This window comes from Podarcis raffonei, chromosome 1 (genome assembly GCF_027172205.1).
Source record: "Podarcis raffonei isolate rPodRaf1 chromosome 1, rPodRaf1.pri, whole genome shotgun sequence".
NCBI lineage: Eukaryota > Metazoa > Chordata > Lepidosauria > Squamata > Lacertidae > Podarcis > Podarcis raffonei.
This window is the reverse complement of record NC_070602.1, coordinates 48475235-48491382: the sequence shown is the minus strand read 5'-3', so window position 1 is coordinate 48491382 and position 16148 is coordinate 48475235. Positions and strand designations below refer to the sequence as shown.

Here is a 16148-nt window from a genome sequence, read left to right as displayed (position 1 = left end):
CCAGGAGCCTTTGGTTCCTGTGGACACAAACCCATCTCCCTTCCATGTATGACACTTGTTTGTTGTAGAGTCATATGATGTACAAGCAGGAAGGCCTCCTTCTTGTAGCCCTGCTCAGCAGCCTTCATCATAAAATGAGCAGCCATAATAATTTGCTAGGTCCCAATGTGCTTGGAATGTTTTTTAGTTGTCTTTTCTGCCTCATTATCTGTATTTCCTGTATTGTGGTTTATATATTTGTTTGGTGCTGCCGTGAAAACCTAACCTCATAAAGTGCAGTGTAGAACTGTGTTAAACAGATAATTTTAGGTTGCAGATGTCTTCAGCTGGCAGTGTGAAATTATTTTATGATCTGAATTAACTCGCCATTGTTCACTTTCGTTGTAGCTCTTGCAAAGGATAGAAGACCCAGACATTCAGCTGGTCATAAGTGAACAGTGTCTTGATAAACATCCCAGCCTGGCAGCTTCTCATTTCCTTGCAGATTATCTCACCACACACTTCTACAAACACTTAACAATTATGCGCCATAATGAAATTCAGGCCCTTTATATGGGATCAAAGGTAAGCAGATGTGAAATTTGCAACTGCATTGCTGGGTTTTGGGGTTCTTCTCTCAAGTAATGAGAGAGTTTTCAGGGTTGGGTTTTTAAAAAAATAATAATAATCAGGCATTATATAAATTTTATGAAATAAATAAATTTTGTTTCTCTTCTGTTTCTACATCCAAGGTCTTACTGACTCTTCCTGAGCCATACCGTGCTAACTACTCTCACCTGTCCTGCAAGCCGCTGCTCATGTTGGAGCAGCTCTTGATGAACATGAAGGTGGATTGGGTAGCCGTGGCTGTACAGACACTGCACCAGCTCTTGGTTGGGCAAGAGATAGGCTTTACGGTAGAAGACATTGATGCCTTGCTCTCCAAGTACGCTGGGAAAGCCCTTGACTTCCCTTTCTCGTTAAAAGAGAAAAGATCAGGTGACTTGCTTTTGGAAATCTCTAATCAGTGAAGATGTTCCATGTGCTCTTTAACCAAACATGACAGATTCTCAGCTGGTAAGGCAGATTGGATTTAAGCCAAATCCACCTTATCGCTTTGGGTTCTGTGACCCCATGGTTTTGGCTCACGACTTAACTGAAAAGCCCCTGTGCTGCTCCATTTCTTCTCCTGTTTCCCTTAATGCCACACAGTGCAGTACTACTAATGTGTTTTACTGACCGTGGCAGTGGAGCCTGCATTCAAAAGGCATAAGGCAGTGAACCAAGCCCCTTACTTCTTCTGGCTCAACTTTTTGTACATTTTTAAGATGGCGTAGTCAAAAGAGTTGAGGAAAAAGAACATTAGAAGGCCTAGTATCCCTATGTTTCTAAATATCCGTCTTGTTCTCCTTTTGCTTAGATGCAAAAGTCTGAACCTTACACCTTCTTGTGCATGCTGTTGGGTTAGTAAATTGCTTGTACAAAAACTGTTGTCACTTGAATCACGTGTGCTGATCCAGTTTGGGATGAATCATTCTAATCTTCTTTGCTGCAGATAAAAATGGTTTTCTCTTTTGCCTTTAGATTCTGTGATTCAGATGCAGGAGAATTTGTGTCGGGGATCCGAGTCTGATACGTTGTCTAAATCAGAATCGACGGAACAGTTTCCAGTTAGTTCTCCTGGTGAGAGAAGGTCTAATGGCTGGATGTTGTGTTCATACTTGTGTTTTTCTCTTAAATCTGCTTTCTGCTGTAGTAGTTTAAAAAAACAAAACATTCTGGGTGGGATTCAATGGATGAGCCCCACCAAAAAGCCCATACAATAACTTCTACTAGCACATTCTTTGCATTGCCTTGTCACTGAAGGGTAGCAGTGATTGATTTGAGGCTTTTACTTACAATCGAGTGGTATGTACATTTTATGAAATATAATATTTCAGTTCTCAATTTTTTTGTTTCATTTCTTGTTTATCATCAAGATGCAACACATTCTTCCAGCATGAGAGAGAGAAGCCTGCAGCAAACTGTGTCCCCAGAGGAGTTTGTGCCACCAGAGAAGCCCCCACCAAAACAGCAATGGATTCCCGATGAGACCGAAGTCACGTGTATGGTCTGCAAAACGGAACGTTTTACTATGGTGAGGAACCCCCAAGGCCATACTTGACATGTAACTGGAACCCTTGAAGGGGTGTGTCTGCTGTGGGCTCTTTGGGCAGCTTGCTGCACTTCTGTCAGTCGTATTTGCTACTGTACCCAAAAGATCCAAATGGCTGTGGGTCTTGAACGGGTTAAATGGTAAACACTGAAATGCTATTGCTCCCTTAAAGGTTCTTCTTTGTGTCTCAGTTTAATAGACGACATCACTGCAGACGCTGCGGGAGGCTGGTGTGCAGCTCGTGTTCAACCAAGAAAATGACGGTGGAAGAGTGTAGGGAAAACCCGGCTCGTGTTTGTGACCAGTGCTACAATTATTACAACAAGGAGGGCTCAGAGGACTTGCCCCCTGAGGCAGAAATGTGTGTAAACAATCTTTCCCCATTTTTTTGTATCTGGAATGCTAGCCTTCGTTGTCAACTAGTGAATCATTTTAGCCTTTCTTGTGGGTCTCCCCACCCCCTGAGAGTTTCAATGAGGAGGAAAAGTCTGTTTCTAGTTCCTGCTGTTCCTGTTTCTAGTTCCAACAGTGGGACTATGGGTAGGGCTTCAGAGTTTGACTTCATGCTATGAAAACACTTGCTTTACTGAATTTAACTTTTCGACGCATGTTTGAATAGGTATGAAGCATCTGTGTTTTTCTCTTTTCATAGTTCAAAAGTGGAGGATCAGGACCAAGAAGAAGGTGAGGAGATTTGCATTTTGTTGGCATGTATTACTGGACTGACTTCACAGTTAACGTTGCTTGTGGGCAACATGGGCAAGCCCTGAAGCATCTTCAAAGACGTAACAAATGCATAGTGGCATGAGCTTTCTAATGCGTTACTGCATGGCTAACACAGCTACTTTCTTTAAGAGAACAGGGATTTGTTCTAACTCGGCCAGATTACTTGCTGGAAAACATGGCAAGATTTGGAAGCCACATTGTGTTGTCATGACTGGCTAGAGCACTCCTTGGGCTATTTGCCCTTGGGACTCCCCAACCCCTCACCCATGCCCTATCTTTTAGTAATGTTGTACTTCAAGGGTGAGAACCTTTTTTGGAACTGAAGACCACATTATTCTGGTGTAAAGCTGATGGAACATTGTTCTGGTAGTGAACAGGGTCTGACTCCCCCTTTCCTTTCTCCATGGAAACAGGTGCCTGTATTTAATTCCAAGTTGTTCAAGTTTCTCTTTGATTTCTTCATAGACTTTTACAAAGTTGGTTAGAAAAGCTTTTCAGTATCCTTTATCTGCCCTTACGGTGCGCAAGGCAGAAACAACTCAGTCATCCCAGAAGAAGTGTAAGCTTAGAGCTATTCAAGGCCTTAAACTTCAAAATGTATTGCATTCTGAAAATCGTATGCATGCAGTTTCAAATTTGCAAGGACTGTCCCCCCCCCATATTGACAGGGAACAGAAGTGCACTGAGCCAGTTCCCCCCTTTGCTTTAATCATCTTTTTCAAAGGAAGGAGCTGCAATTTGTACACAACATCCATGTCTTTTCCCTTTCCTGCTATAGAGCTGATGATTGGCAGCCCCTGGAAGCAGGGTTACCCTTCCCTGCTGTACTTGCACCCTGCTTCACAGAGCCTCTACTGAGCAGGGGTCAGAATAGATGTCTGATTCCAAATTGTAGCATGTGACTTCTTGTCCTGATTTCTTGTGTGTTCTGTCAACCACAGTTGCGTCCTCCGATAACGAATGCTCAGATTACTCTGCAGTGGTGCAAATACCCAAAATAACAGAACTTGAGTGGCTTCTTTCTTTGAGAGAAGAGGAGAATGAAATTGTGCGCACTGAGTTTTATTACGAGCAGGTAAGTGTATGTTCTAAAAGGGGGAAATGGACTTCCAGTATGGCACATGATAGGGCAAGCAAGGAAAAGTTGGCAGCAGGGCAGAAAAGAAGAATAGGAAACCAGTGGGGAAAGAAGATAGAAAAGAAACTGAGAAATGGAACCCAAGAACACCAGGGAGGGAGAAGAGATCCAGATGACATCCCTGGGCTTTGTTACATTGCATCCTCTGTTACATTGCATAAATAGTAGTGAGCACTGGGATAATTGATGTACACTCCTTGCTCTAGCAAGTGAATGAGGTGATGTTGGGGCTTTCAAGTTCATTTGTGACAGATTAGCACAGAGAATGAAGAAAATAAGCGGGCTGGGCACTTCTCTCTCTTCCTTTGACTGGGTTCCTACTTCATGATAGCAGTTTATGTGGTAGCACTTCTTTGTAAGATGATTTGCTTCTCTAATTAGAAGCTAAAGCTTGCATTTTAGCTGTCTGAAGATCTTCTGTTAAAGCTTATTATGTTGCGCATGTGGACCCTATACAGTTCAGATGTAAGCTCGCCTATGGACAGGGTCGAAGTCATGCTAATAAATTGGATATTGCACTCTGTGCTGGCAGTAGTGGTGCTGGGAAGGGGGCCATATTGTGCTGCCTGCCTTTTTGGACATGGTTATTGGGTCTCTTATGGTAAGCTGCTGTTCTTCCACTGCTATGAGCTTACTATACATCTGGTCAACGTAGCGGGGGTCAACAGACTCTTCTATCTCTTTGAGTTTTATAGTGAAGAATATTGTTCTGCTCCTGTCTTTTTGGCTGAGTACACTTTAGCTCTTCAGCTGCAGCCCTCAGGTGGAATCACAATTACCTCTGCCTTTCCTTTGCCTCTCCTAATGTTCAGGCACCCAGTGCTTCCTTGTGTATTGCCATCTTCAATCTCCATTCGGACAGCGTAGCCTGTGGTCACCAGTTGATAGATCACTGCTGCAAGCTTTCTCGAGGGCTGACAAACCCCGAAGTGGATGCTGGCCTCCTCATGGATATCATGAAACAACTTCTCTTCAGTGCGAAAATGATGTTTGTAAAAGCTGGGATGAGCCAAGATTTAGCTCTCTGTGACAGGTAAGTGGTCTGCGGTTCTCCTGAGATGCCTTCCCAAAGTAGTCAGACAGGCTGGCTCATGTTGAGGTGGATGCAGCAGAAAGTGGTCTATAGCTGAGACTGAAACATTTATATAAGGACTGTGCTGAATTTTTCACAGTTTGGTGGATCCCAGTGTTTGTGCTGCCTCTAACTTTTGTATCTTATTTTAACTCCGCCAACAGCTACATCAGCAAAGTCGATGTGCTACATATTTTAGTCACTGCCTCATATCGTCGTGTTCCCTGTCTGGATCAGATATTGCAGCCTACAGCAGTTGCAAGGCTAAGAAATCAGCTTTTGGAAGCAGAATACTATCAGCTAGCTGTAGAGGTAATGCATGGGGAGAGAAGCAGCTCTGGAGTACAGCCTCAGGGCTCCTTCAAATCATTGCTCTGTTTTTGCACAGAGATTGCCTTCATTTAGAGAACACAAATATTGGGGTGTTTGAACTTCAACTTGAAGCATCTCTTCCCTCACAAAGACACCTATTAGCCTTTTGGTCTTGGTTCTGTGTTTTATAAAATATAGAAAACCAATGCTTGGTGTGTTTTTTTAAAACTCAACTATATAATTAGTAGATTAATCAACTAAGCATTTGTTGATTAATTGGTACAGGTCAGCTTTTATTGGGATTTGAAGACATGCTTAATTTGGGGACTATTTGGTTCTATTGTAGCTGTAATAGGAAATTTTTAAAAACCCATTAGGCATGGTCTTTGTTTCTAAGAATATATATTAAGATTTCTTAAATTCTTAATATCTGAAATGTACCTTCTCAGTATTGTGACAAATGCACTCCAATAAAACTGCCAGTAGTGACCACAATAGTGTACAATAGTAATAGGCCAATAGTGTTCAGCTCTGATTAAAGGTAAGGGACCCCTGACCATTAGGTCCAGTCACGGATGACTCTGGGGACGTGGCGCTCATCTCGCTTTATTGGCTGAGGGAGCCGGCGTACAGCTTCTGGGTCATGATTACTGCAGCTCAAAAAGAATACTGTAGAGCTAGAAAAACTGCAGAGCTAGAAAAGAGCAAGAAAAGTGAGCAGGTAGACATTGCAATTGCACATGTGTACTTTTTTTTTCATCAGAAAACAAAAGATGACTATGGAAAACTGAGGGGGAGATTATCTCATATTTTGATGACTGTTTTCAATAACCTGTTCATTTTAGGTTTCCACGAAGACTGGCCTGGATCCAGGTGGGGCATGGCACGCCTGGGGCATGGCATGTCTTAAAGCTGGCAACCTCTCTGCTGCCAGAGAGAAATTCAGCCGGTGCCTAAAGCCACCTCTTGACTTGAACCAGCTAGACTCAGGCTCAAGACTGGTCCAAGATGTGATACAGTACCTGGAGTCCACAGTGAAGCCCATTATCTCAGTGGTAAGAATCCAGTCTTCCTCCTTCCTCAACAGCTACTCTCCTGAGGTAGATTTAAGCTACAGCTACAGCCAGAACATTAAACATGCTAGGGTATTGATATTCAGTGCTATTTTTCTAGAAAAAGAGGTGCTGGAACTCACCATGAACGCCTCCCTCGTTCTCTTAGAAGGGCCATGGCTGGGCACCCTGAGAGTGCCGGAACTGAGTTCGGTATTTCCAGCTTAAAAAAGGTCCTGTTTGTATTTAATCTGGGACCAAGTTATCTCTGTGATTGCCTATGTCCACATTATTCTCCCCAACCCTTGAGTTATGGCATCTAAAGACCTGCTGCCCACCATAACTCAGATCCAAGTGATAGGCTTTTGGACTACAACTGTGCTGGTTGGGACTGTTGGTAGTTGTAGTCCAAAATACTGGAGGACACCAGGTTGGCAAAGGCTGTTCTATGGAACTGTGCCAAGCCCAGTATACCTAAAGGAGCAGCTCCACTCCCCTTGTTCAGCGTGGACACTAAGGTCCAGCTCCAAGGGCCTTCTGGCGGTTCCCTCACTGCGAGAAGTAAGGTTACAGGGAACCAGGCAGAGGGCCTTCTCGGTAGTGGAACGCCCTCCCATCAGACGTCAAGGAAATAAACAACTATCTGACTTTTAGAAGACATCTGAAGGCAGCCCTGTTTAGGGAAGTTTTAATGTTGAATGTTTTGCTGTGTTTTTATTATATTGGAAGCCATCCAAAGTGGCTGGGGCAACCCAATCAGATGGGCAAGGTATAAATAATAAATCATCAGCATCTCCCTCCCCCATGCTTTTGGGGCTTGCTCCGAAGGCCTTCCTGTTTTATAAAGTCTTTAAACTGTCCTGTTTTGTTGGACTTAACAATACTGAATGGGTAGGAATAAAATTTAAAAGTAAAACAATTAAACATAACAATTCAATAAAATCTGCTATTTAGAAGAAAATTGTTATATTGAATTGTTATTGCTTTTAAATTATATGCCTACCCATTCAGTATTGTAAGCCACTTTGTAAAGCCTTTTGTAGTATAAGTGCAGTATAAGTACCTAAATGTACTTTTAAAAGATACTTAAAAATAAGAAGCTAATGCTTACTGCCTATTGGTTTCTGTGTGTGCTCATTGCAAGGGCAAGTTTTACGGTTTAGTGAGCATATACTGTAGTTAGAACATTACCCTGTGCTTTTCTTTTTATTTCCACAACTAACAGCTCTAGAGATGTGTGTACTTTATTTTTAATGTAACCTGAACGTTCTGTTTAGGTGGTATGCAGGCTGCAGCTAAAAATGGCATGTGGTAGAATGTCCAAGTCAAGGTTAGATACAGAAAATATTGAAGACACAGTTAAATCCATGCTAACAAAGTGTGCATCAAGAACATCTTGTCTTGATTTGGAATTCTTTTCTTTGTGCCTTCAAGCTGTACACTAGGGAAGAAGAAAGTGAAATCAGGGTATCTATGGCTGTTTACTGACATGGGACAAAATGCCAGGCATGTATTATTCTAGTGTTTAACATTTGGGATTACCATCTGGCCTGTTGCCATTCTTACTAAAAGCTGACATGGACAACAGCATGTAAAGCAAGAAAGTGACTACAACTCCCATCATCCCTGACCACTGGTCTTGCTGGCTGGGTCTGGTGGGAGTTTCAGTTCAACAGCATCCAGAGAGCCACACATTCTCCATCCCTGATGTGCAGAGCCAATCTTATGTAGTGCTAGATTTGGGACTGAGGAGACCCAGATCCAAGACCCAATTGAGGCACAGAAGTCGCATGGTGACTGGGAGCCAGTCATTCACCTGCTTCTCACAAAGTGATTTGGAGGATGATATGAAGAGGGAGTGAGGACCATGCATGCTGCTGACCACCTTGGAGAAAGGACTGGAGAGGAATCGGAATTGATAAAGTTGATAAATTGCTTGCAACTTGCTGCTTGTGAACTGCTGTTGATAATAGTGGCCACATTGTGTTATGTGCTATTGTGGTGTAGATAGAAGATGTGGTACAATACTGAAACCTACCTGTTTGCAGAGGTTAAGCAGTTTTCCAGTCTGTGCTGACTTGCACCAGGTCAGAGAAAGAGGAAACTGGATGTTAGATAGTGCCCACATAGCATAACTGTGCAGCTCGTTTCTAGACTATGATTTGGATCAGAGTGTCTCTGCTCAGAAACATGGAAGGGCCTCTGGAGGAAGGCCCAGTGGTACAGGGAGTGATTGGTAACATTTTTTTAAAAAATCATCCTGCATTACCTTCCACACTGTACTGGAGGGTCCCTCTATCCTTTGGAGCAGCTTTCGGTGGCAGTATTGCCAAGGAATGTAGGAATTGGTAGAAATTGCTTCCCTCTTCCTTCCTCCAGCAGGACCATATGGTGAACAGACATCTCCTCACAGGAACTTGTGATGTTTGATTCTCTGCTTCTTTTGGTAGCAGGATGACGACTACTTTGCCACTTTGAAGGAACTGGAAGCAACACTAAGGACACGAAGCCTATCCCTGGAGCTGATACCTGAGGGGAAGATTCAACACAACAGCTACTACCAAGAGTGCCTCTTCTATTTGCACAACTATGGCACCAATCTAGCAATCATTTGTTTTTATATGAGGCACGACTGCATGCGAGAAGCACTGCTGCATTTGTTAAATAAGGTGAGGCAGCCTGTTCCTCCTGGAGGTTTTCTAGTAAGGGGTGATGAACCTGTGGTCCTCCAGATGTTGTAGGACTACAACTCCCATCACCCTTGGCCATTGGTCATGTGGACAATGAGAGCTGGAATACAACAGCTGGAGGGTTGCAGGTTCCAGGTTTCATGTCTCTTTATTTGGATGGGTTCCAGGTGGTATATTATGGGAACATGTTACTTTGTTATGAAACTAGTTTTCTCAATATTGTGAGGACCTTGACCTTGGTCTCAATCTTTTGTTGAAGTTGTCCTGTTTTGAAAATCTTGCCTATTTTATCGCTATGACTAGCCGCCCTTGAACAATGTGTGCTGTGTTCTCTTCTGCCTTGAAAATAGCCCTTTTATTTTCCATGTTACGACTCCCTTCATAAAATGGCTGAGGCCTTGTTCAAGCGCCTCCAAGATTTATTGGCAAGTGTAAATGGTGCCAGGAAATATTTCAGTTTTAAGATGTCTTGTGACTATTAGAACAGCATAGTGTTTGGTAGGTATTTGCAGGCTTTCAAGAGAAGTCTCATCTTGAGACTCCCCCTAACTCAACTTCTGCTGTGTCTGCCTTCATACCCAAAAACAATTTTCAGCCTAATCTGAGAATTGGACAAATGTAACTTTTATGAAAAATGTGCAGTCTACTGTAGCCCAATAACAGAGGCTTTTCTTCCTAAAGTAATGATATGGATGAGGCAAGTCTGTCTAAACGCTTGAATTTTTCTCTGTTTTAGGAGAGCCCACATGAAGTATTTATTGAAGGGATATTTATCCCAAGCTATACCAGTGGAAAACTTCACATGTTGGAAAACTTACTGGAAACGATTGACCCAGGTCTGGCTAGCTGGGGTGCTTATCTCATTGCAGCTTGCAAACACTTGCAGAAAAAGAATTACTATCATATCTTATATGAATTGCAACAATTTATGAAGGTAAGAGTGGGGGTTTGATGATGGTGATGATGATAATAATTTATTATTTATATCCCGCCTATCTGGCTGGATTTCCTCAGCCACTCTGGGCAGCTTCCAACAAAATATTAAAATACAATAGTCCGTCAAACATTAAAAGCTTCTCTAAACAGGGCTGCCTTCAGATGTCTTCTAAAAGTCTGGTAATTGTTTTTCTCTTTGACATCTGGTGGGAGGGAGTTCCACAGGGCGGGTGATGTACTTCTCGTGCTGCAGTTTTAAATGTTCTGAACTTTTTGTCAGGAAAGTTGGACAATATTTCCTGTATTTTGGGAAAGAGCCCCAATATGTGCCATTTGTTCATGCAGTGGGGGGGGGGTTCTTTTGGGTTCCTAACTTAGGAAAGTCTGCTATAACAGAGCTTGCAAACCCATCCCATCACTGCTTATGTTCTGTCCCTTCTGTATAGTTAAACATGTTCTGAAAAGTTGCTAAGTGGTTTTCACCAATGATACACAATTTGAAGGCTTACCCATCTTAACACTCCTGTCTTTCAGGATCAAGTCCGTGCTGCTATGACCTGTATTAGATTTTTCACTCACAATGCAAAGTCTTACGCTGAATTGGGAGAAAGGCATACCTGGCTGTTGAAGGTCAAGGACCACCTCAAAGTTTACCTACAGGAAGTTTCAAGGAGTTCAGGAAGAAAAAAGGTTACATGTACTTTCCGTAAGAAAATGTCTGCTCCTGACATCTCAAGGTACCAGCAGATGTTAACATTTGATAACATATTTTTCATTCTTCATTTTATTGATCATACAGTTTCCCTGAACAGATAAGGCATTCTTCAGGACTTTTACCATGCTCTTAAAAATTAGTTGATTTAAGTTCAATATTTTTGAGGTATTGTGACTCTAGTGTCTTGAATTCATTTCTCTTAAAGTTTCTCATGATCAACTCCATTTTAACAAGGCATTTCTCTGTGGATATTTTGGAGTGTGGGTTTTGTCTAAGTAACATTAAGTAATGTGTCCTGTCAGCATAATGATTTCTGCTTGAACAACAAAACGTTCCCACCTCTCCTCACCCCATATATCTTTTCTTGGGTTTCCTCCAAACCTCCAGAGCAGATTTGGGCTGGGGGTGAGGAGTAGAAGGGGAGGAAATCCCGATTGCACAAGTGGAAATTCTTAAGCTGACAGGAGGCATTTGTTGAATACTGCCTTATGTGTTGACACGTCCACCCTCTCTTATCTTACAGAGTAAATCTAGCATGCAATGTTTTCCGTGATATACTTGAGTTATGCTTGTGTGCTTTTCTTTAATGAGGACATTCTTTTTGTTTCCTTTTGCCCACAAAGTGTTTAAAGATGTTTATTCTGGGAAAGGAAAAATAAGTAAATATTTTTATTTATTTATTAATTGACTCAGTGATGTGTGAAGGCATTGCTTGAAAAACAACAACTTTTCTGTACAGTTGTACCTTGGTTCTCAAATGGAATCCATTCCAGAAGTCCGTTCGACTTCCAAAAACATTCAAAAACCAAGGCGCAGCTTCCATTGGCTGCAGGAGCTTCATGCACTCGATCAGAAGCGCGTCGGACGTTCAGCTTCTAAAAAACGTTCGCAAACCGGAACATTCACTTAAGAGTTTGTGGCGTTCGGGAACCAAAACAGACGAGTACCAAGGCGGTGAGATCCAAGATATGACTGTATTGTGTAATGAAGCATTTTCCCCTAAATCAGGCATATCAATACAGTTGAGCTTCAACTGGAAGTGACAAGATTCCTTCATCGGTGCGAAAAATTGGGAGCCTCATCTCTGACTGTCTCGTCTGTACCTACACTCTTTGGAAACAATCAAATGAAGATGGAAGTAGCTTGCAAGGTACTGAGTGCCTCATAAAATCATGGCATAGTTATAGGTATCAAAACTGAATACTATAAACAGCACTGAGTGTAGCCTACAGAGAGCTGGTTTCCATCTAACACTAGGACAAACTATGGCTTAGGGCAAATGCACAGGTTCCCAGAGAAGAGATCATGGCTTCTGCACTTCTAACTAAACCATGGTTTTGTGTAGCGTGTTGTCCAAACCTGGACTCAAGGTTTGTCTCACTGCATACAAACCACAAGGAGTAAACCCAAAAACCAACCTTAGTTACAACTTGTGGTTTGCAAGATAATGCATAAATTCTGGTTTGGACCTCATGCTAAGCTTAACTTTGGCTTCTCACACAGCAGCAGCAGGACTGGATGAGGAGATACAAGAGATATTTTTTTCCATGGCTGCTTTAATATTGTAGAATTCATTCTGAAGAGAGGCTGGATGGGCTCCCTCCTTTTTCCTTTTTCCTCCACTGCCAGGCTATGACCTTCATCTTCAGACAGGTCTTTGGAAACTAAGGTGCAGAAGATACTGATCCCTGACCCAGGGCAAATTATATTTTCATTCCTGGTTTTAGATATGTTGCAATTTAATCGTTTTCAGCTAGTTTGTTTCTGTTATGCTGTGTTTTATAATTGTAAGCTGCCTTGAATCCCAACTTGGAAGAAAGGCAGAGATAAGTATATTAAATAAATAAATTGAAAATAATAAATATCACTTTTCCAAAACTGGATGCTGTCTTTAAGCTTGGAAAGAGGGACTAATAATCCTGTTTGTGTTATGGAGCTGACGGTACTAACTGTGGGTTGTTTGAACAATACTCAACCTTTTTGCTGCTGCTATTTCTTCTCAGGTCATGCTGGAAGGTAAAAACATTGAAGAAGGCTTTGGGATTGCGTTTAGAGTTCTACAGGTACGGTGAACCTAAGATGATGTTATACATAATGTTGATTCCTTACAATTCTCACCAAAGCAGATAAGGAATACCACAGCATTTTTGCCAGTTACAATGATGTATCTTTTAGGTGTCTATAAAAACTTGAGTTAGAAGCTTCTGTTTTCATAATTGCGTTAGGTTTTTAGTATAGCTTTAGTATAGAGACAACTGAAACCTTGAGTCATTCCCTCCAGCTGCTTCCTTCTTGTGGCTTCTTGCCCTTTAGCACGTTTCTGTAGCACCACCTCTGCTTTCTGAGCATCTATGACGTTATTTTCCCCAGTACTCAGTATTCCCGTCTGTAATTTTGTCTCCCTTCTCCTCAGGATTTAGTTTAAAGCTCTCCTGATCAGGTTCACAATACTCATAGCAAACATATTGTTGCCAAGAGTCTCACAAACCTAAACCCTCAACTTAGAGTTGCAGCTTTGTTGTTGTTGTTTAGTCGTTTAGTCGTGTCCGACTCTTTGTGACCGCATGGACCAGAGCACGCCAGGCACTTCTGTCTTCCACTGCTTCCCGCAGTTTGATCAAACTCATGCTGGTAGCTTCGAGAACACTATCCAACCAGAGAGTTGCAGCTTTAGTTGAGTCCAACTTTATAGAGGTTCCCTTTGCCAAATATTCAGTATCTCTTGTAGAGGTATACAGACATGAATGGCGAGTTCCACACACCCTTCCCGCATTATTGCCAAGTCTTTGCTGAGATAACTGTGTGAGGGATGTAGTGCCACCATAGCTGATATTTGTTGATATTTAGATGGCTCAAGCATTTTCCCAGTCTTTAAAAAATGAGGTGGAAGAGGTGTAGCTGAGTGCTAGAGCACATACTTCGCATACAGAAGGTTTTATGTCCTTGTTTCTGGAAAGAACCAGTCTGAACCTCTGAAAAGCTGCTGCTATAAAACCAGTTTGACCTGATGGTTTGACTTGATTTCATTCACTTTCATATGTGCTGTATAATCTGAGGAGGCTAACCTGTGGTCCTCTCAGATGTTGCTGGACTCTGAACTCCCATCAGTCCCAGCCATAATGACCAGTGGTCTGGGATAGTGAATTTTATGTGATTAAACTAGGAACAGATAACCTTTGGCCAAAGAATTTTTGACTTTTAAAACCTAAGGAAGCTTGCATACTGTGAATAGTGTTGGACTAAGTCACACAGAGCTCAGTGGGACTTATTGTCATATTGGTGTGTGTAAGGATGTAGTTATTGCAGAGTCGTTCGATAGCTTGGCCTGTGTGTTGATCTTGGTGGGATGCATATGAAAGAATGACTGTCACTCGATTTAAAATATATCTTAGCTGATTGAATTGCATGAACTTGTTTAAGTGATGCTATAGCCCTAATGAGGACTAATCTTAAATGGGGACAGAGCAAGGTAGATACAGAGTAGGGGCCATTGAAGGAGGATTCTGTAGCATCACAGTGGCTAAATTTATATAAAGACATGCAAAGGTTTGATAGTACAAAGTACCACAGGACTTCTGCATGACAAGGCAGTTTTCCCAGATCCTTATTGCTCCTGTATCAGTAAAGCTCAATTCTGGTTGTAGGGAAGTGTTTGTGTATTTTGAAATCATACTGGTTCTTCCACCTTAGGATTTCCAGCTGGAGGCTGCTGATGTATACATTAAAGTGGCCAGACAACTGGTGAAGCAGCAGAAGTACAGTGAGATCAGGCAGCTCCTTAAGTGCATCAAGGAATCTGGTGCTGAAGATAAAACTGATGGGGACAACGTCCTCTTAAACTGTCTGGACGAGTCTGATTCTATTCCTGCTGAGGTAATCTTGTTCTTTTCCTGGAAAGAAAAGGCACAACCCTATTTTGTTTACATTCTGCAAATAAGTATTGTGTGCTTGGAATGCAGGTAACAACTTTTAGTAATCACCAAGACTGAATTATTCTCATTTTGCTCATCATGCTTTCATGAGGGGCTTCTTATGAGGAGCTTCTTTCAAGCTGGCTGAGACCCTTTCCTCTCATAATCCGGGAAGTTTATCACCTCCTGGCCCAACCAATCGCCTTTCTCCTTCTAGTTGTTATCACTTAAGGAGGGCAAGTGTGGAGCAAACACATGGTGGGCCCCACCTCTCAAAGCACCATGTCTATATCCATAGATTGCAACAAACTGAAATCCATCCATGCAAAAGTGGCTAGCTGTCTCTTTGGCATCATCCTGTAGATCCCTGTAATTCTTAATGTGTCATCAAATTTGGAATAGATACAAGGGATGTTTAACAATGAAGTATCATGTCATGGCGATCTTACAACTGGTTTTTTTTCTTTGTGGGTTACAGGATCTGGACGATCTGATCAAGGATATGGACAGCGATGAAAACAAGGTAAGTGAAGAATAGGATACATTGATCCGGGAGAAGACCCAACTTTTGTAGTCTTTCCTGCTTCTTCCATTATCTTGTGCTCTCTAGATTTAGCAGCAAGTATCAGAAGATTCAGTGATACTTGCAAGGATGTGGCCTCAAAAGAATAAAAGAAAGCTGCTTTGAAAGGGTTATATAGTCTGGCTATATAACCCTTTATATAACTCATGAGCTGTTGAAGATTAGCCTCCTCATCTAGCTGTCCCGTCAATGGAAAAAACCTTGTCCAAAAGACCTGGAGGGTCCCCTGCAGAATCTGGAGCATAATTATTTAGCCTGCACTTTTTTCGTGGCAAACTTTTGCAGAGGCTGCAGACAGCTGAGACCGTCAATGAATCCTTTGTGTGCCCTGAGCTGCTCATTATTCCAGAATTTGATTCTTTCTCTCCTGTTAGTGAACACATCCATTGTAGTGTTTCTAATGCTGGTAAATTCTCTTTGCAAAAGGCTGCTGCTCTCAGAGAAAGCCACAACTAAAATACTTGCTTTTCATGAATGAAACAACATAGCTTTGTGCTGTTTTTCAAATAGGGCTTCTCCAATAGTGGATATTGAAACCCAAATTCTCTTAAATGAGCTTCATTCTTTTTATGCAATGGAAAAAATGGTAGGTTGAATGGCTGGTGGGGAATTTGGACCCTCCAGACGGTGTAGGGATGTAATTCCATCAGCCAAAAGCAGTATAGGCAACCAGGAGAGCCTCAGATTCCCCACCCTTTGTTAAATAAGCAACAAGGAAAGATGTATAGTATCCTTGAGACTAAAGCAATATCCATTCTGATCACTTGTTTGTCAATTCTAAAAGCTCCAGACAGAAATTGAATTTGTCCTAGCCAACTTCCCAGGCTGATCAGTATTGAGATTTATTTTAAGATTTGGTAATTAATGCATTCCAGTTCC

General features: G+C 42.0%; 1 protein-coding gene across 4 annotated transcripts in view; it reads left to right on the top strand.

Moving 5' to 3' along the window:
• The window catches only part of ZFYVE26 (zinc finger FYVE-type containing 26), a 44229-nt gene that overhangs the window by 25026 nt on the left and 3055 nt on the right, over positions 1-16148 (top strand). For 3 of the 4 annotated variants that reach the window (XM_053385437.1, XM_053385412.1, XM_053385418.1), the window contains 17 exons: positions 388-564; positions 732-978; positions 1564-1662; positions 1959-2116; positions 2326-2495; positions 2787-2818; positions 3802-3935; positions 4811-5031; positions 5235-5382; positions 6228-6437; positions 8885-9103; positions 9861-10058; positions 10595-10797; positions 11784-11925; positions 12779-12838; positions 14466-14648; positions 15165-15209. In XM_053385437.1, the coding sequence (XP_053241412.1) occupies positions 388-564; positions 732-978; positions 1564-1662; positions 1959-2116; positions 2326-2495; positions 2787-2818; positions 3802-3935; positions 4811-5031; positions 5235-5382; positions 6228-6437; positions 8885-9103; positions 9861-10058; positions 10595-10797; positions 11784-11925; positions 12779-12838; positions 14466-14648; positions 15165-15209 (2646 nt within the window). The remainder of the gene's footprint in view (positions 1-387; positions 565-731; positions 979-1563; positions 1663-1958; positions 2117-2325; positions 2496-2786; positions 2819-3801; positions 3936-4810; positions 5032-5234; positions 5383-6227; positions 6438-8884; positions 9104-9860; positions 10059-10594; positions 10798-11783; positions 11926-12778; positions 12839-14465; positions 14649-15164; positions 15210-16148) is intronic. The other variant, XM_053385428.1, reaches the window with a different exon arrangement.